This window comes from Symphodus melops (genome assembly GCF_947650265.1).
Source record: "Symphodus melops genome assembly, chromosome: 12".
Classification (NCBI taxonomy): Eukaryota; Metazoa; Chordata; class Actinopteri; order Labriformes; family Labridae; genus Symphodus; species Symphodus melops.
The window spans coordinates 234,880-254,879 of record NC_136702.1 but is presented as its reverse complement, the minus strand read 5'-3'; the positions used below and the strand labels follow the sequence as shown (position 1 = coordinate 254,879).

The following is a 20,000-nucleotide window of genomic DNA, read 5'->3' as shown; positions in this document are numbered from 1 at the left end:
TTAGGAGAAGGGTTTTATTTTGAAGGGACAATGGAGCAGCTTCACTTTAGAAGAAGGGTTTTATTTTGAAGGGACCATGGAGCAGCTTCACTTTAGGAGAGGGGTTTTATTTTGAAGGGACCATGGAGCAGCTTCACTTTAGGAGAGGGGTTTTATTTTGAAGGGACCATGGAGCATCTTCACTTTAGGAGAGGGGTTTTATTTTGAAGGGACAATGGAGCAGCTTCACTTTAGGAGAAGGGTTTTATTTTGAAGGGACCATGGAGCAGCTTCACTTTAGGAGAAGGGTTTTATTTTGAAGGGACAATGGAGCAGCTTCACTTTAGGAGAAGGGTTTTATTTTGAAGGGACCATGGAGCAGCTTCACTTTAGGAGAAGGGTTTTATTTTGAAGGGACCATGGAGCAGCTTCACTTTAGGAGAAGGGTTTTATTTTGAAGGGACCATGGAGCAGCTTCACTTTAGGAGAAGGGTTTTATTTTGAAGGGACCATGGAGCAGCTTCACTTTAGGAGAAGGGTTTTATTTTGTGCGCTTGCATAAATTGAGGGTGAAACTCATTTTGATCTCGGCGTCCTGAACGGCGTCCTGAACGGCGTTTCTGAAGGTCGTCTCGTGGATGCAGTGCGACAGTTCCCCGCCTGTTTGAGGAGCTGAGAGCTGATCTTTGCTTTTTAAACGATCATTTGGTTCACCAAATATTTAGACTCCTGGGAGTAAGAATGTCATCTGAGACTCAGTTTAAATATTCCATTAAATGAATGAATTCCCTGAAAGATGAGCAATGAGCCGCCTCGCTCCGTCTCCAAACAATTCCTTCTAAAGTGACAGCTCATTTCAGCCAACGCCGTCAAGAGGACAACGCTAAGATGACAGCTGTGAGTGGAAATTACCGAGCCACACCTCGACCGGCGGCCGGTCCCCGGCTGAATTAGCATCCAGATTGAGCTGTGCAGCGAGTCGGAGCTGGGAGGGGACACGGCGCTCATGCAGAGTGCACAGCAGGACTTTTATTCTGATAGTCTACAAGCTGATCTCTGCAGGCTTTTAGGAAAACTTCAGAATCTGTCTCACAATCCAAAGATGCTTTTATTTGATCATTCTCAGGACTGCCACGGGCGCCTTCTCCACGCCATTAACTGTTTCATGGAACAAGCAGGAGAGCCACGAGGGACTGCCCCCCCCCCCCCCCCCCCCAATCCTGCTGTTTGCAGAGCTGGAGGGGTCAGAGTGCTGATTTGACTTTGTGTGTCACATCACATGTAGCTCAAACATTCAGCTACTCGACGACAGCACGGAGCCTCGCTGCTGCCTGCAGGAAGTACACGGCGTCATGTGACACGATGTTTCTGCTGGCTGCTGCTTCAAGTCGTTGACAAGGTGAAGTGCAAACAGAGAGTCACTTCCTCTGTATTTCTGTTCTGTCAGCATTAACTACTTCATCAGTTACAATCAATGCATCAATACATTTAGGTCGAAAGCTACCGCAGTGTCTTTGGGCAAGAGGCGGGGCTACACCCTGGACTGTTCAGCAGCCAATCACAGGGCTGACATGTAGAGTCAGCAGGTAACCAGCATGTGTGAGGAGAGAACCCATGCAGACTCCACACAGAGGCTCCGGTCAGACAAGGATTCAAACCAGCAACCTCCTCACTGTGAGGGGAGGAGCTAACCGAGTCTTTTCACTCTTATAGACTGAAAGTGCCACAGCGAAAAGGTTACGTGTGTGTGTGTGTGTGTGTGTGTGTGTGTGTGTGTGCGCGTGCGTGCGTTCGTGTGTGTGTGTGCGTGTGTGTGTGTGTGTGTGTGTGTGTGTGTGTGTGCGTTCGTGTGTGTGTGCGTGTGTGTGTGTGTGTGCGCGTGTGTGTGTGCATGTCTGTGTGTGTGCATGTCTGTGTGTGTGTGTGTGTGTGTGTGTGTGTGTGTGCGTTCGCGTGTGTGTGCGTGTGCGTGTGTGTGTGTGTGTGTGTGTGTGTGTGTGTGTGCGTGCGCGTGTGTGCGTTCGTGTGTGTGTGTGTGTGTGTGTGTGTGTGTGTGTGTGTGTGTACGTTCGTGTGTGTGTGTGTGTGTGCGTTCGTGTGTGTGTGTGTGTGTGTGTGTGTGTGTGTGTGTGTGTGTGTGTGTGTGTGTGTGTGTGTGTGTGTACACGCCTGGACCCTACAGTGTTTGTGCAGATCACTTCAGATCCATATTCTTTCCACATCACTCAGCGTCTGTTCGTCCCGACGTCAGGAACACGCCGCCACGCTTCCACGCCGCCACGCTTCCACGCCGCCACGCTTCCACGCCGCCATGCTTCCACGCCGTCTGCACAAGCTTTCTGTCTTTGTTGAACTTGAGTGATTGGAGAGAAGTTTGGCGAGCCCTGCAGCCAGGTTTAATGATTGCATGGCGGCCAGGCTCCCTCGCTGCACGCTACGTTTGACTTTGCCATGAGCAATGTGACACGGTTGCACCTTGGGAGGAGAGCGTGGAGGAAGGTCATATACTCGATAATTTATGACCTTGACTCGCTTTGATTAAAATTCAAACTTCTTTTCTGGCTCTTCACAGAGCTCGAGGTGTGTAAAGAAATATCTCATGCAGCCTGTCGTTAAATATCAGAGAGCGCACTTCTTCTCTCTCCGTCGCACTGAGACGTCGAAGGGCGGGCCGTGTGCCGACTTGCTGCTCGCACCTGTATCACGCCCTCTGTGGCGTGCTTTGGTGACCACGAGGTCGGGTTGAGGTGGCAGCACGGCGTCCAGCTCCTCCTGGAGGATTCTGGATCGTTCTATAATCTCTGGAGACTGATCATTCTTTGGTCCATGACATCATTCCTGATGAGTTTCAGGTCAGCGCTGATTGGCTGAGGAGACGCAGCGTGGAGAGGATCAGAGTTTAAATCTGGACGGATTAGTTTCACTTCATGCAGAGAAAAATAAATCATCATAAGAACAGCATCAGGTCCAATCAGACAGTTTCTCCTGCACGCATCAAAGCATGCTGATACGTGATTGGACAGAGTGAAACAAGACGCCGCCCCCTCGTGTGCAGAAATCCTCTCTAAGACGGATTTAAGAGTTTGGAGTGCAGCGCTCTGTGATGAAGATATTTAACGGTAGCAATGACTCAGCAGAAGAACAAAGTGCTGATTCACTCTACGGACCGGACAATAACCCGGCGCCGCACAGCACGCTCATGTTTACTGACCCCGACCAGCCAACACACATTTATCAGAGTCCACGTCTCTCGCTGCGCTCTGCAGCCCTTTAACAGGGACCACTTCAGTCCACATCCTGAGGATTATCTCTCAGTGTGCCCCCCCCCCGGATCTGGAACCAGGATGCTATGGAGCGCCGCCTCAGGAGGAGGAGAGAACGAGGACTCCTTAAATGACTATCTGAGAGCATCGAGGTCAAACGGAGATCAGAGCAGCTCGTGACTCGTTTGTTATTGCAGATGATCAGAAGGGCTCGAGGTCGCCCCCTGCTGCAGCTGCAGGTAAACCAGATCAAAGGGAATATTGTCCCTGAGCTTCTTCATCGATATTTCCCTGCAGCCCGCCATCTGCTGCCCGTCGGCCTTCAACAATCACGCTCAGCGAAGCGAGCCCGTCCTCTTTGTCTTCACTTTATTGAGACAGAAGTGAGTCGGACGAACTCACACCGACATATTTCCTCTCCACACATTGAATTAGAGGAGCTTTCTTTATGCTTTGTTCCTGCAGCATGAGGCACACACACACACACACACACACACACACACACACACACACACACACACACACACACACACACACACACACACACACAGGCGATGCAGCCCATATTGCACAAAGGGCGTTTTGGGGTCAGTATGCTCATGTTCCCCTAACAAGAAAAATGCCCCAGTGCACTGATGGTGAAGGTCGACTTTAAGGTGAGGTGTCTTAGATGTAGCATGGAGATTACCTGACAGCCCAGGTGTATTGGCACTGCAGTTCCATGGCCTGGTTTCTGACTCGTGCTGGCCTCAGAAGACTTTTTAATTAATGCAGAAAATAAAGTCAGAAGTTCACATAAAGGTGCCCTGTGGACTTTTTCTACTTAGCCTAACAAAAGTTGTGCTAACGTTCAGGGTTACTCAAACTCAGAGTCCTGAAGCCTGGTTCCTCATGAGACGGGTTTGTAAGTCTTTCTAATCCTGCATTGTTTACATCCACGTGTGGAGCTGCAGGCTCTCGTCTGGCTCTGCTGAACTCATTCGACTGTTTGGAAGCAAACTGAAGGTTTCTAATGGTTTACATTTAATACATGATACTCATCTGGCAACAGTTATTGATACCAAGCAGCAAGTGTACAAATAGGTGTGATTAGCTCATGTCTCCATCCAGACACACTGTACGGGGGGAATGTTTTGATGACTCAGCAGTTTTAATTGGATGAAGGATCAGAGTGATTCACAATAAGGCGTGTAGCTGAGCTGATTGACAGCTGGGCGCCGTGTGACGGTTTGTCAGGAGGCTTAAAACCCGCCTCAGCTCTCAGCCTGTCGTTAGCTTGACTCAGAGTTAGCCTGAGACAGCATTTCCAGCACGGAGACCGCCATCCATGGGACTCCAGCGCCCCCTGCAGGGACACACGGGGAACTCCAGCGCCCCCTGCAGGACACACGGGGGACTCCAGCGACCCCTGCAGGACACACGGGGGACTCCAGCGCCCTCTGCAGGAACACACGGGGGACTCCAGCGCCCCCTGCAGGGACACATGGGGGACTCCAGCGCCCCCTGCAGGACACACGGGGAACTCCAGCGCCCCCTGCAGGGACACACGGGGGACTCCAGCGCCCCCTGCAGGGACACATGGGGGACTCCAGCGCCCCCTGCAGGAACACACGGGGGACTCCAGCGCCCCCTGCAGGGACACACGGGGGACTCCAGCGCCCCCTGCAGGAACACACAGGGGACTCCAGCGCCCCCTGCAGGACACACAGGGGACTCCAGCGCCCCCTGCAGGGACACATGGGGGACTCCAGCGCCCCCTGCAGGGACACACAGGGACTCCAGCGCCCCCTGCAGGGACACACGGGCGCCCCCTCAGTTCATATTTACATTCTATTGTGTATTCATGAAAACAGCTTCTTATAAATAGTAACACATCACAAAAGCTTTCTGGTCATGTTCCTCCATATCAGGTCGCACTGATACAAATAAATGTGAGCACAACTTGCAGGGAAAGTTGAGTCAGAGATTTGGAAGCAGAAGATGATTTTCTCTTTCTGTGTCTGGTGAGACAAATACTGCAGGAACTGCAGCCTGCACACATGGGTATGCACAAACCAGGGAGATGGTTAGCATGTGTCTTTCAACCAATCAGAAAGAAGTTAAATCCCTTCCATGTAAATCCACATATCAACATGAACGTGCACTTCCTGCCCAACAACAACAAAATCTGTTTGTCTGTGTAGAGGCTCATTCTAACGCAGGTCATCAAGAAGCATCAAACTCCAGAGTGTCTTTGCTGCGACCCTCTAACTACACATGTTTGAGATGGTGATGCTTCACCACATACTGTAGGAAAATCTAAGTAATCACAATCTCTAACTTTGGATGGATGGGCTGGCAGGGACCCCGCCTTTGTGTTTCCCTCTCTCCCTGTGAAAGGTTCCTGTCGTTTGTTCCTCGGTGCTGTGCAGACTGTGGAGCTACATAAATAAAATGAACTCCAGCCGACTGACTTGAAGGTCAATGTAAGGATTCAGTTTGTGAGAGAGCGAATTCAGAGACAGTCCTTACAATCCCATTGATTCAGTCCACGTATCCCTGTGTGTGTGTGTGTGTGTGTGTGTGCGTGGCCCGAGGACTCACCAGCAGAGACCTCTGATTTCTGCCGTCCTGAGCCGTGGAGGGTCAGGTGCAGCCGGCTGTTGCTGATCTGCAGCACCAGTCTCTGGGGCTCTGGCTCCAGCTGCATGGAGAGCAGCAGTCCGTCTGGGTTCCACGTTCTGAACTGGAGGCGGGCGGAGAAAGCCCCAGTGGCAGATGCTGCTGATGGCAGCGACAGGAAGCTGCTGCTGGAGCTCAGAAAGGTGCAGGCCACCAGCTGGGGCTGCGAGCACGAGAAGGTCACATTGCCCTGGAGGACGACAAAAAACCAAGGACACAGAATTAATTGTATCTTCAGCTACATGTCAGAGCGAGCTGCTCTCAGGAGGACGTCCGTGTGATATGTCTGGAAATAAATGTCAAGTTGATTTGCACTGAGAGGGAGACGAAGCTTAAAGAACCAATGAGCTAAACTTTACCCAGCAACGATAATTAAAGTCCACAGAACAATCAGAACAATCAATAACACTGACACTCCTCATAATGAACAGTCACCTTTATGGAGCACGTTTATAATCAGGGAACAGATGAACCGTCGTCATGTAGGCAAACACTTCTACATCATCAACTTTATCTGTGACTATCTGTCAGCCCTGCTCAGAACAGGCTGTTTCTGTGTCTGTAGCTTTAAATATGTAAATGAGCTGTGTCTGACCACGCCCCCTCTCTGGAAGGGCTCGGGTGTACTCGCTGCTTTCTGGCTCCATGTCCTATTGTTTACGGTGAGAAGGCAGACTCAGAGGGCAGAACAAACACCTAGCTGTGGGAGTGTCACCCACCTGGGGGAGGGGCTACTGCCCTTTGTGATGTCATAAAGGGAACATCTCCAAACGGCCTGTTTGAGCAGGCAGAAGACGGAGAGGATGGACTTTTCTCATATTTTAAATATTGCCTTCAGTGTCAAAGAGATCTAAAAACTCCGACGTGAGCAGAAATGTGAGAAGTTCAAAGTTCACTATGAGTCCATGAAATGTATTTGCTTCAAACCAACACGGCAGAAGAGCCAATATCAAACCTGGGACGTTTACATTGGAGTTTAATTGTGTGCGGTGCAGAGGTGGAGTTGGGTACATTTAAACACAGACGTGATGGTGTCGGCTGAGGTCACAGTCCTATCAGTCCCTGTGCCTGCAGGGCGCCGCACAGCAATCACAGCTCTTTGACTCTCAATGTGATTCCCTCCCATCAACCTCAGGCAGATAGTCCCCATTGAAATTCCATTACAGCTTCCATCATGACAGTCACTCTCTCTCCTCCCTGCTTCTGTTGACAGTAAAGGCCTGTTCCAGCAGCAATCAGACGAGGAAGGCGGGGGCTGTCTCCGATGAGATGTGGATGGTGGCTTTCAGATTGACCAATCAGATTTGTGTGGGAAGCCGTCTCTCTGAATGAAACAGTCGCTCACTTAATGATACGACACAGAGGAGGTCATTACTGTTTGCATCCAGCTCCTGAGAGGAACATTTAAAAAAAATCTAACAAATCAAATATCTTTCCAATCAGCAAGGAGATGAATTTTAAAGACGCCTCCAAGTAAACAATATGAAACTGAAGCGTCATGTAGAGAAGAAAGAGCAAACCCCAACCCTACTATTTCAAGAACTCTTAATAAGATACACAGGCTAACAGCAATGCAGGACACAGGTGATTGAAGCTAGCAGCTAACTAAAGAGCGCTAACATTAGCATGTTAACAGCAATGCAGGGCACAGGTGATTGAAGCTACCAGCTAACTAAAGAGCGGTAACATTAGCATGTTAACAGCAATGCAGGACACAGGTGATTGAAGCTACCAGCTAACTAAAGAGCGGTAACATTAGCATGTTAACAGCAATGCAGGACACAGGTGATTGAAGCTACCAGCTAACTAAAGAGCGCTAACATTAGCATGTTAACAGCAATGCAGGACACAGGTGATTGAAGCTACCAGCTAACTAAAGAGCGGTAACATTAGCATGTTAACAGCAATGCAGGACACAGGTGATTGAAGCTACCAGCTAACTAAAGAGCGCTAACATTAGCATGTTAACAGCAATGCAGGACACAGGTGATTGAAGCTACCAGCTAACTAAAGAGCGCTGACATTAGCATGCTAACACATCAATACAGTGCAAGCAGAGGACAATCTTGCGCACCGCTTGCACTTAGTGCTGCTTTTTTACGTTGCGTTATAATTCATTACTCCTTCGTGTGAACAGAGGGGTTGGAGGTGTGTCTCCGGAGGAGAGCGGAAGGAGAAGGCGTGGCCTAACAGCAGTTTGTTTTGGTTTCATGCTGGAGCTCAAGGGCGACATCTACTGGATCAAGAAGTCACAGGAGGAATAAAGAGTACAACATGTCTGAGGAGGATTTGTTGTTCATCATGTTCTGCCGTTATGTTCATGAAGTGATGGAAAACGATCTTCACTCTGTATGTGGTGTTTTATTTTGAAATTGATCGGATGCTCGTCTGACTTCCTTTAAAGACATGTGGCGAGTGAGATGGCGTGCGGGCACACTGTGTATATTTGAATGGTGATTGAACAGACCTAAAATCTGCTGAGTGTTTCATGTTTCAAGAAGCCTCCATCAGTCCTCTCTGATTGATTCACGGAGGGAAGATTTCTGAATCTTTTTGTAGCTTCTTTGATTTCTTGAACTCAAGAATCTGAAACCTTTGCAGATTTCAGTGTTTGAATAAAAGAAGTGCCGCTTTTTAAAGAAAAGGGAACAGAAGCTGTTGGAAGTTACTCTGGGATCAATTACTTTGTTCTGCTGTGATTTAACAGATGAAACTAATGGAGGAGTAACTGACTCTTTTGGTATTTAATGCAGCAAAGGTAACAAACCTTCAGGCGTGTTGTGTTCTCTGCCAGGTCTCGCCTTCTCAACGTTTCACCTTGTTGTTTAAAAGCGTCCCGAGTGTTACCGCTGACACTGAGTCATGACGCTTTACAGAAATGTCTGAATGTAAAATTAAAGGAGCAGTCTGTAGCTCTGACCCTAGTGGTTAACATGGGTACTGCAGTCTATATTCTAAACATCACAGAGATCTGTCAGTATTTTTTTTTTTGTATTTATGTTGCCTGTTAAGCTAACTCTAACCCTGCTATCCTGCAACACCCGAATTTCAATATTCAAATGACTTGTCAGAGAAGCCATCCCTTCAACATGTTTGCTTCATGTCTAACCACAGAGGAAGAGGAAGCTCTCTGATTGGCTCTTTAAAGTGTACACGTAAATAAAAAGGTATGGTAGCTAACGTTCTCTAACTGCATGCAGCAGAAACTTGACTCCTCTCACCACGCTGTGGATCTGAGGCTTGCGTCTCTTGGCCAGGTCGATAATATTGATTCCATTGTAGTAAAGGTTTTCCATGCAGCCGTGGAAGTTCTTCCTCAGAAAGGTGCCGGGTTTACCAGGCAGCGGGATGCCTCCGAAACTCAGCTAAGAGAGAGAGAGAGGCAGAGCAGGCCGAGACCTCAGCACACACTTATAAATAAAGAAAGTAGGAAACAACGAACCTCACATGTTTTACTGCATGAGGCAACAATCAATCAACAATCAATACAACAAACAAGAAACACACACACACACACACACACACACACAGTAATACACACACACACAGTAATACACACACCGTGGTGCGTCAGGGAAGGCTGCAGGAGGACGGACTGATCGGGTCTATGTCGTCCTGAACTGGTAGCGGGTACGACAGACTCACAGTTTGCAAACAAGCCGACTCGTCGTCTGAAGGTCTTCATGGTTCATTTAAAACTTCTCCTCATTTGGAAACTTTAAAAAATGAATCCACAGAAAAAGTTTAATGTGGAGAACTGAGATCAAATGAGGAGAAGCCATGTGTCTGCTGTAAGGGCAGTTTAGCACGTTAGCCGTGGCGAGAAGTCCGATAAACGGACGTTAGCCGTAACGACGGGTAGGGTTAGAAACTGAGGTGGACAGCCCGGGGACCCTGAGACGCCTCCCCGCCATGCTTCCTTTTGCTATCATTTATTATAGAGACATCGAAACAAGCCCCTCCCCCAGGGTTCACTTACACTACAGCCTGTTTACCAAAGTGCTACAGAGCCTATTACCAAGTCCACCGCCGCTCGCCGTGTAATTAATGACAGTGCTGCTGAGCCCTCGCTGGATCAACCCACGGAGACACACACACACAGAAAAAAACACACACACACTCAGAAACACACACACACACACGCATACACACACACACACACAGAAAAAAACACACACACACTCAGAAACACACACACACACACACACACACGCATACACACACACACTCAGAAAAAAACACACACACACACTCAGAAAAAAAAACACACACACACACACACTCAGAAAAAAACACACACACTCAGAAACACACACACACACACACACACACAGAAAAACACACACACTCAGAAAAAACCACACACACACACACACGCTCTCACCTCGTAGTCCACCTCCAGCGAGTGTCCGTCTCCTGTGGCGTGGAAGTGTTGCGTGTGTGCGTCCACGCTCAGGTTCACCTGCTTGTTGAAGCGTTCCATGTGGACAGAGTGCCAGTGCTGGTCGTCCAGCAGACTGCCCACGCTGACCGCCACGCGACCGCCGCTCAACTTTGGCCTATTGTCGTCTGCAGGGAACAAACAGACGGAGAACGGCGAGCAGCTTAGAGAGAACGAACGCACACACGAGTCACATGTCTCGTCCACACGTGTGAAGTTGACACTCTTGCACGCTGCAAACACACGTGTGACGCTTCAGGGCGAGACCCTTGTTTACCTGACAAGGGGTCGACTTCCCCCCGCTGTATTAGAAAAGAAACTAGTTTAGCCAAGCCAATCACGTCTAACCTGTATCATCGTTCTGAACCTGACGGCCACCTGGTGGCGCTCGTACGTTCCTACAGACGGTTATCGTTAGAGTGCGTCAGAATATAAAAGGAGGAGTCAGCAGCTTAAGAAGAATGAAGGGTCAGTTTGGGTTTCACTTTGATGGGCGTGTCCGAGGTCACGCTGTCATTTAACGCCAAAGCTTACGAAGGATGACCTGACCCTCGGAGGGAGTGAAGCTCACCTAGGTTGAGGTAGAGGTCGAGTCGTCCTCGATGAAGCTCCAGGGTGATGTAGTCCCCTCTCTGGCCCTCGCCGTGAAGGAGAACGCCTTCAGCCTGATGACTCTTAAACCGCAGCGAGATCACGTCCTTCACCGTCGACATGGACTTCTGGTTGAACCGATACAGCAACGAGCTTCTGCCATCGAAGTCTGCCACAAAGGACTCTGAAGACAACCAGAACACGGTACAGTTAGTGTTATAAAGGCAGAGTCAATGTGTACGTTTACTGCTAACGTACGCTAAGGTCGCTCTGTTAGCGCTGCCTCACTTTGTTAGTGCTATCTCGCTCTGTTGGTGCTGTCTCGCTCTGTTGGTGCTGTCTCGTTCTGTTAGCGCTGCCTCACTTTGTTAGCGCTGCCTCGCTCTGTTGGCGCTGCCTCGCTCTGTTAGCGCTGCCTCGCTCTGTTGGCGCTGCCTCACTCTGTTGGCGCTGCCTCGCTCTGTTAGCGCTGCCTCGCTCTGTTAGCACTGCCTCGCTTTGTTAGCGCTGCCTCGCTTTGTTAGCGCTGCCTCGCTTTGTTAGCGCTGCCTCGCTTTGTTAGCGCTGCCTCGCTCTGTTAGCGCTGCCTCGCTCTGTTGGCGCTGCCTCGCTCTGTTGGTGCTGTCTCGTTCTGTTAGCGCTGCCTCACTTTGTTAGCACTATCTCACTCTGTTAGTGCTATCTCGCTCTGTTGGTGCTGTCTCGCTCTGTTGGTGCTGTCTCGCTCTGTTGGTGCTGTCTCGTTCTGTTAGCGCTGCCTCGCTCTGTTAGCGCTGCCTCGCTCTGTTGGCGCTGCCTCGCTCTGTTGGTGCTGTCTCGTTCTGTTAGCGCTGCCTCACTTTGTTAGCACTATCTCACTCTGTTAGCGCTATCTCGCTCTGTTAGCGCTGCCTCACTTTGTTAGCGCTGCCTCACTTTGTTAGCACTATCTCGCTCTGTTAGCGCTATCTCGCTCTGTTAGCACTGCCTCACTCTGTTAGCGCTGCCTCGCTCTGTGTTGGAGCGGCGTGTTTTTGTATTTCTATGTTCATTCAACTTAGCTCCTCCCCCTCTGAGCGCCTTAAAGCTCGTGGATGTGACCCTGTGTGTTGTTCTGCCCGCTCGGGGATGACAGCGAGAAAGCAGCCATGACGTTTCGTACGTTGTGACTTCCAGCTGCTCTTTGTGAACATGGCGAGTGTCGTGGTCGTGGTGTCCAGCGAGCAAAGACTAGCTGAGGAAACACACTCGATGTTTTCTCGACCTATCGAGCTGAGTTAATACGAAGAGACTTTTCCTTGAGATAAGGACGAGCATCTTTTTCTCCTAAGAGTTTCAACTTTATGAAACGCTCTGATATGTACACAGCACGAAACACACGACGTGGTCAGTGGGAGATAACTGGAACCAGTCCAACCAGTCCATTTACCAAGAACTCTTCTGTTCCTAAACCAGGGTGGGAGCGAGGCGCTGGATGTTTCCGCTCTTCATCACGGTGAACTGTGCCTCGATGTTTCACCGTGTTTCTACGTTCCACCCCACCGTCTGACTTTTTATTCCTCCTCAAACTGTGTTAAAACAACAGTGCTCATTACTTCCTTCCAGGTGTGTGTGTGTGTGTGTGTGTGTGTGTGTCACTCACTGTAAGAACAGCCGAACACCTCCACTCGGAGGCCCATCCAGCCGCTGGGGTTCCAGTCGAGTGGGACGAAGCGCAGGAAGCGCGTCCTCACTGGGTGGAAGAGCTTGTTCTGGACGACGGCCTCTGAATTCACGTTCCCCACAAATCTCTGCAGGGAGAAACAGGAAGTGTGGTTAGCGTTGATCATATTCTCATGGACGCTTATTTTCTTATGACATCAGGAGATGGTTATCTGACCTTATTGGCTGTTTGTGCACACACAGTGGCTGCAGCAAAGCTCAGGTCGGGAGGGGAAATTGTTGAGCGACTGAAGCCTGAAGTTTAACCCCTACATTTCCTCTAAAGATCGAGATCCAGTTGTCAGCTGACACGCAGCGTACAAACGTGGCGGAAGTTTTGGTCCATCATAAAAACCAACTATACACGAGAAATGTTCTGAAGAAACGCAGGCAAACAGCTTTGACAATTCAGGACACAAATGAATGAATGAACACTTGAAGTAACGAGCTACAGACGCCCTGCGGCTGACAGGAACTCGCTGAGTAAACGTCTCAACGTTAACTGCTGTGTGACGAGCTCTTCTGTCTGCTACAAACGACAGCGTGAAACTCCGCACAGAGACGTTAAATCAGCCTCTGAGCTTTCCACCCTGAGCATGACACAGGAGGAAAATATTCTCTGTGTGAATGTGCTGAATGGCAGCATAAAATTGATGTAATGCGAGTAACCAAGGCTCCACTGAGACATGAAAAAACCACCTCACATCCAAACGGAATCGTAATATTTCCACCAGGGAGCACGACACGCCTGCTTTTCAGCTGAATACCTGAAATATAAGCAGAATAAAAATCTAAATCCTTGAATTGCACGGACAACAACTAAGTGCTGACGAGGCGAAGACAAGGGCAGCGACTTCTTCCTCTCCTTGAATACACGATTTGATGTAAAGCCATAAGAATGATTGTGCGCTGAGGAAACATGAGAACATCCGTTCAAACGAAAAGCCACGTGAGACGAAGGACACAAAAAGGCAAAGCAGCCACGGGCAAAAATGAGAGCTCTCCCCCCACAGAGCTAAAAAAACCTCTGAGAACAATTGTGAGATGTCATTCTTCTTTTTTTCTCCTCTCAGTTTCTGCACACAAAGCCAGGGGACATAAACAGAGAAAATGAGTGATGGAGACAGAAACAGAGACAAACAAGCTCTGTTTCTGAAATGACTGATTACCAGCTTCTTCATAACCGATTTCTAGGCAGGTGACATATCAAATCAATAAATACTCGCACTATAAAGGGCTGAAATATAGATCATTGACAGGCGAGCTGCAGGCCTTTGTGAACACTTCAACACAGACAGACAGCGACAATAATTCAGCGGCAGCGCAAACAACCATCCGACGTTTCCAGGACGCGGCCGGGCACGAGCATCATTAAATGCACCAGGATGCTGCTTCCTCCTGGAGAATCAAGGCAACAGTTTCCCCATGTCGAGCCCCTTAGCGAGCGCGGCCTTGGAGCTGAATCTTTAAACATGCAGCAGCCAGGTCTCACCTCTGCACAGGAGGAAACAGCCAGCGACGCGGCGCCTGACTGCAGGGCTTCAAACAGCTGTGAGAACTGTAAAAAGACTGACGACATGCTGTATGAGTGTCACCATGGCTGCGACTGGCTGTGCTTCATCAGAACCTCTGAGTTCATGTTCTGGTACCAGAAGAGACGCATGGGCTTCTTTTTATGATTTGTTCTTTGAATAATTATTCTAATCTAGGGAACAGAACTCTGGAGTGGACCAGGGAACAGAACTCTGGAGTGGACCAGGGAACAGAACTCTGGATTGGACCAGGGAACAGAAGTCTGGAGTGGACCAGGGAACAGAACTCTGGAGTGGACCAGGGAACAGAACTCTGGATTGGACCAGGGAACAGAAGTCTGGATTGGACCAGGGAACGGAACTCTGGAGTGGACCAGGGAACAGAACTCTGGAGTGGACCGGGGGAAAGAACTCTGGAGTGGACCAGGGAACAGAACTCTGGAGTGGACCGGGGAACAGAACTTTAGAGTGTACTGGGGAACAGAACTCTGGAGTGGACCAGGGAACAGAACTCTGGATTGGACCAGGGAACAGAACTTTAGAGTGTACTGGGGAACAGAACTCTGGAGTGGACCAGGGAACAGAACTCTGGAGTGGACCAGGGAACAGAACTTTAGAGTGTACTGGGGAACAGAACTCTGGAGTGGACCAGGGAACAGAACTCTGGATTGGACCAGGGAACAGAACTTTAGAGTGTACTGGGGAACAGATCTCTGGAGTGGACCAGGGAACAGAACTCTGGAGTGGACCAGGGAACAGAACTTTAGAGTGTACTGGGGAACAGAACTCTGGAGTGGACCAGGGAACAGGACTCTGGATTGGACCAAGGAACAGATCTCTGGATTGGACCAGGGAACAGTAGTCTGGAGTGGACCAGGGGACACAACTCTGGAGTGGACCCGGGAACAGAACTCTGGATTGGACCAGGGAACAGAACTCTGGAGTGGACCAGGGAACAGAACTCTGGATTGGACCAGGGAACAGAAGTCTGGATTGGACCAGGGAACAGAACTCTGGATTGGACCAGGGAACAGAACTCTGGAGTGGACCAGGGAACGGAACTCTGGAGTGGACCAGGGAACAGAACTCTGGAGTGGACCGGGGGAAAGAACTCTGGAGTGGACCAGGGAACAGAACTCTGGAGTGGACCAGGGAACAGAACTTTAGAGTGTACTGGGGAACAGAACTCTGGAGTGGACCAGGGAACAGAACTCTGGATTGGACCAGGGAACAGAACTTTAGAGTGTACTGGGGAACAGAACTCTGGAGTGGACCAGGGAACAGAACTCTGGAGTGGACCAGGGAACAGAACTTTAGAGTGTACTGGGGAACAGAACTCTGGAGTGGACCAGGGAACAGGACTCTGGATTGGACCAAGGAACAGATCTCTGGATTGGACCAGGGAACAGTAGTCTGGAGTGGACCAGGGGACACAACTCTGGAGTGGACCCGGGAACAGAACTCTGGATTGGACCAGGGAACAGGACTCTGGTGTGGACCAGGGAAGAGAACTCTGGGATAAACGTGGTTACACATTGCTCCGGTCGATATCTCGGTTTAACCTGACACAGAAAAATCACTTTATATTAAAGATCTAAACGTCTTCCACCGTCCTGTTGTTTACTTCCTGGTTATAGTTCAGCCTCTGACCGGAGCTACAGCACCGCCTCAATCAGGAAGCTGCAGTACACACCGTTTGATAAAGTGCTGTCTGAAGACAAACTGAACCAAATGAAAAATGCACCAATGTCACAACTTGAGCTCTGAATCCTACCGAGTCCACCGGACTTCATATAAAGATGCATGCACCCTACGCAGGAAGCTGTAGGAGAGTGAAGTGAACGTTACATGTTTGATAAACAGCTTGTGAAACTCTGCTTCCTCTTACTTTTGTTACTATTATGAATCCCGTCTCTCCACTTGACTCCCACCTGAACGTCTGGAAAATGTGATGAGCCAAATGAACTGTGATTAAGGCTGCAGTGCAGTCATTCCAAGTGTTCATTAGCAAACAACACTCAGACACGTCAGCATCGACCATTAGTATTCAAGAGAAGTACCACTACTAGAGCTCCACAGAGACTGAACTATGACTTTGTCTGTTTTCCCCCTCCATGGAAAAACTTGTAACAGATCGTCCTGAGTGTTTAAGTCGGGAGATGAAATGGAGTCTTGGAATAAAGGCCTGAGGGTGCAGAAGATTTTCCAGAGGTCCATGGGAGCGAGGGCGCTGCGTATGCACATAAACAATCCTAACCCTGCAGTGACTTCATTATTTCTATTTATGTTTCTGTCACTGTGGAACAACCTCCCTCCCCATTCATTAAGACTCTTTACTCTTCCTCTCCAGTGATGAGCTCCCTCGACTCCGTTTTTCCTTCTCTTGCACATACTTTATTTTAATCAATTCACTGGAGAGTAAACCTTGCTTCCGGCGATGGAAATGCTACAGTATGTTCTGAGAGTTCATTGGCCAGTTAAACAGCCTAAGGGATCGCAGAGTGAAGAGAAAGCTAGCTAGTGCATGACCTTGCTATAAATGAAAATACTACGGCCGTCCCTGATCGCCCTTCAGTCACCCTCTTACCAGGATTATCAAGACTTAGACACACCTTAAATGTCTTAGACAGCAGTGGAGCGTCTGAGTCTGCTGTCACTATGAAGTTCAGAACCTGAACGAGGACAGATAAGATTCTTTACTGAGATGAAGACACCTTCAGGGTTTTTCTTTAATGTTAAATAGTGTGTATCCACACTGTTAGATCTATGAAGAGATACTGGAGCCTGGTCCAGGGTGCAGATACTGGAGCCTGGTGCAGATACTGGAGCCTGGTCCAGGGTGCAGATACTGGAGCCTGGTGCAGATACTGGAGCCTGGCGCAGGGTGCAGATACTGGAGCCTGGTGCAGATATTGGAGCCTGGTGCAGATACTGGAGCCTGGTCCAGGATGCAGATACTGGAGCCTGGTCCAGGATGCAGATACTGGAGCTTGGTGCAGGGTGCAGATACTGGAGCCTGGTCCAGGGTGCAGATACTGGAGCCTGGTCCAGGGTGCAGATACTGGTGCCTGGCGCAGGGTGCAGATACTGGAGCCTGGTGCAGATACTGGAGCCTGGTGCAGATACTGGAGCCTGGTGCAGGGTGCAGATATTGGAGCCTGGTGCAGATACTGGAGCCTGGTCCAGGATGCAGATACTGGAGCCTGGTCCAGGATGCAGATACTGGAGCTTGGTGCAGGGTGCAGATACTGGAGCCTGGTCCAGGATGCAGATACTGGAGCCTGGTGCAGATACTGGAGCCTGGTCCAGGATGCAGATACTGGAGCCTGGTGCAGAGCTTAATGTTGCAGGTATCAGTTAATTAAAACTCAGGGGACCTTAACCATCTCTACAACTCTTCACTGCAAACTCATGAAAAATGTGAGAGGATAATTTCCTCTGGGGAGCAAGAATGTCTGTCCAAGTTTTCATAGCCATCCGTCCAAAGCTTTTGAGAAAATTCAGTCATGACTGAATCGGCTGGCGGGCTGGCGGGCTGACCCATGGTGTGACATTAGCGTCATGAAGGCACTCTGCAGAAAAAGAGTTTCCTGCTAAATCTGCAGTTTAAAAGAACAAGCCCACTCCTCATACTTCTAAAATCAGAGTTGTTATTGTGTTAGAAGAAATGAAATTGGTGGGATAAAAGAGGAATTAGCTCTTATGAAAATGCCTCGTGGTCCTCCTCTACCTGAGCAGCTAACAGGCATGAATATTAACGTATTAAAGGAGGAGAAATTAAGGACTACAATTTGTCTCACACATTCATTCAGAGCTGCTTTAAAAAGCGACGTTTTAAATCAGGCTTTTCAGGGATAATGAAGGTAATCTGGACCCCTGCTCAAATACATTCCTCTTCCCACCGCTGCATATTTGCAAGGATGATTTCAGCTAATTCCCCGTGGAGAAGATAGCAAATATTACACAAGGAATGAGGTTAAAGCAGGATTTAAAACAGGGGCTGTGTCTTTCTTAAAGAGTCAACTTTCAAAGTATCATCAAGCGAAACCTAGAACTGCTGTTCTTTGACTTTGACAGGATGTTAAGTCCACGTCTCGTCTCCTCATAGCACACACAAGTCATTTCACACCTTCCCTCCCCTGGCTTGCACTAATGAGGTTATTATCATCTTGTAGAGGAGTGTCTTCCTGTTGTTTCACACGTTTCCTCCTGTGACTACAACAGGATGCCGAGATGTTGTTCCTGTTTGCAGGTTTGTTTGAGGTCGGGGAGAAAACGCTCTACGTTTACATCTGTAGGAGATTGAAATCTTTATTTATATTTAAATGTTATATTGGAGATGCTTTTGAAACATGGAGAGAGGTTAGAACGCAGAAAGCTTTACAGACCCATGCAGAGCTGGCTAAACACTGAAGCTACAGTGTCCACCACATGCAGAGCTGGCTAAACACTGAAGCTACAGTGTCCACCACATGCAGAGCTGGCTAAACACTGAAGCTACAGTGTCCACCACATGCAGAGCTGGCTAAACACTGAAGCTACAGTGTCCACCACATGCAGAGCTGGCTAAACACTGAAGCTACAGTGTCCACCACATGCAGAGCTGGCTAAACACTGAAGCTACAGCGTCCACCACATGCAGAGTTGGCTAAACACTGAAGCTACAGCGTCCACCACATGCAGAGCTGGCTAAACACTGAAGCTACAGTGTCCACCACATGCTGAGCTGGCTAAACACTGAAGCTACAGTGTCCACCACATGCAGAGCTGGCTAAACACTGAAGCTACAGTGTCCACCACATGCAGAGCTGGCTAAACACTGAAGCTACAGTGTCCACCACATGCTGACCTGTGTGAGAGGAGGGGGGAGACAGCTCTCTGTGATGATGAGTGAGATGATGAGTTACAGACTGCAGTACTCATTTTAAACACTAGGGGCAGAGCTACAGACTGCAGTACTCATTTTAAACACTAGGGGCAGAGCTACAGACTGCAGTACTCATTTTAAACACTAGGGGTAGAGTTACAGACTGCTCCTTTAATGTACAGAATGCAGCACCTTTATGGTGACTCTTGTTTAAGGTGATTGTAAGTAGTTTTATGACCACAGTCTGTGTTCATGTCGTCAGGATGGCTCAGCATTAGAATAACTGTCTGGTCTAAAAATATCAGACTGATCAGTAATTGTTCCATACCATTTGTTCTTAAACGCTGCATCGTCTCAGAGATCCCCGAAGGCTTCAGGACTTCCTGCCAACTTTTTAATAATAAGAATTAATCATTTTTTTCTTCATGCATGGAGCTAATTTGGCTCGGAGTGACTGAGAGCTCGCCGTCGAACCAGCAGCTGCTGCTCTCTCATTAGTCGCCCTTAGTTCGGTTTCTGGCAGCGAGCCGTTACCTTTGAGCTTCACTTGTTAAAATGCCAGACGGATGTGAGTTAGTATAGCAGCAAGGTCGCGGGAAAGCTTGAGCCTGCTGGCTCGGGTGAGACTTTCATTAAGGGATTGCAGACTAATTGGCTGCCATTCATTCTGTCCTGTCTTTAAGTCCATGTTCACATTAACGTGAGGAGGAGCGGGGGGGGGGGGGGTCTTAACTGTCTGTGTGTGTAAATATTCAGACTGTTTGTTCAGACCTTGGGCTGCTCTTATATTCATGTGGGATTGAATTATGGGACTTTGTTCATGTTTACATAAAAACAACTTCTGGTTAAATATCTAACAGTGAAAAAAAGGAGAATGATGCAACAGTTGTACCAGACGGTTCATGCAATCTTAAACATTCCCGTTCTGGTCCGAGGCATCAGGAGAGCAGCTGCTGAACATCGCACACACACACACACACACACGC

General features: G+C 48.9%; 1 protein-coding gene across 1 annotated transcript in view; it reads right to left on the bottom strand.

The window, feature by feature from the left end:
• The window catches only part of LOC306832924 (contactin-associated protein-like 5), a gene marked incomplete at its 5' end in the record, with an annotated part of 45,816 nt that extends 31,622 nt beyond the window's left edge, over positions 1-14,194 (bottom strand). The window contains 6 exons of the mRNA XM_079357945.1: positions 5,826-6,093; positions 9,125-9,268; positions 10,288-10,472; positions 10,916-11,119; positions 12,557-12,704; positions 14,108-14,194. Coding sequence (XP_079214071.1) covers positions 5,826-6,093; positions 9,125-9,268; positions 10,288-10,472; positions 10,916-11,119; positions 12,557-12,704; positions 14,108-14,194 — 1,036 coding nt within the window. The remainder of the gene's footprint in view (positions 1-5,825; positions 6,094-9,124; positions 9,269-10,287; positions 10,473-10,915; positions 11,120-12,556; positions 12,705-14,107) is intronic.
• Between the last annotated feature and the right edge of the window lie 5,806 nt (positions 14,195-20,000).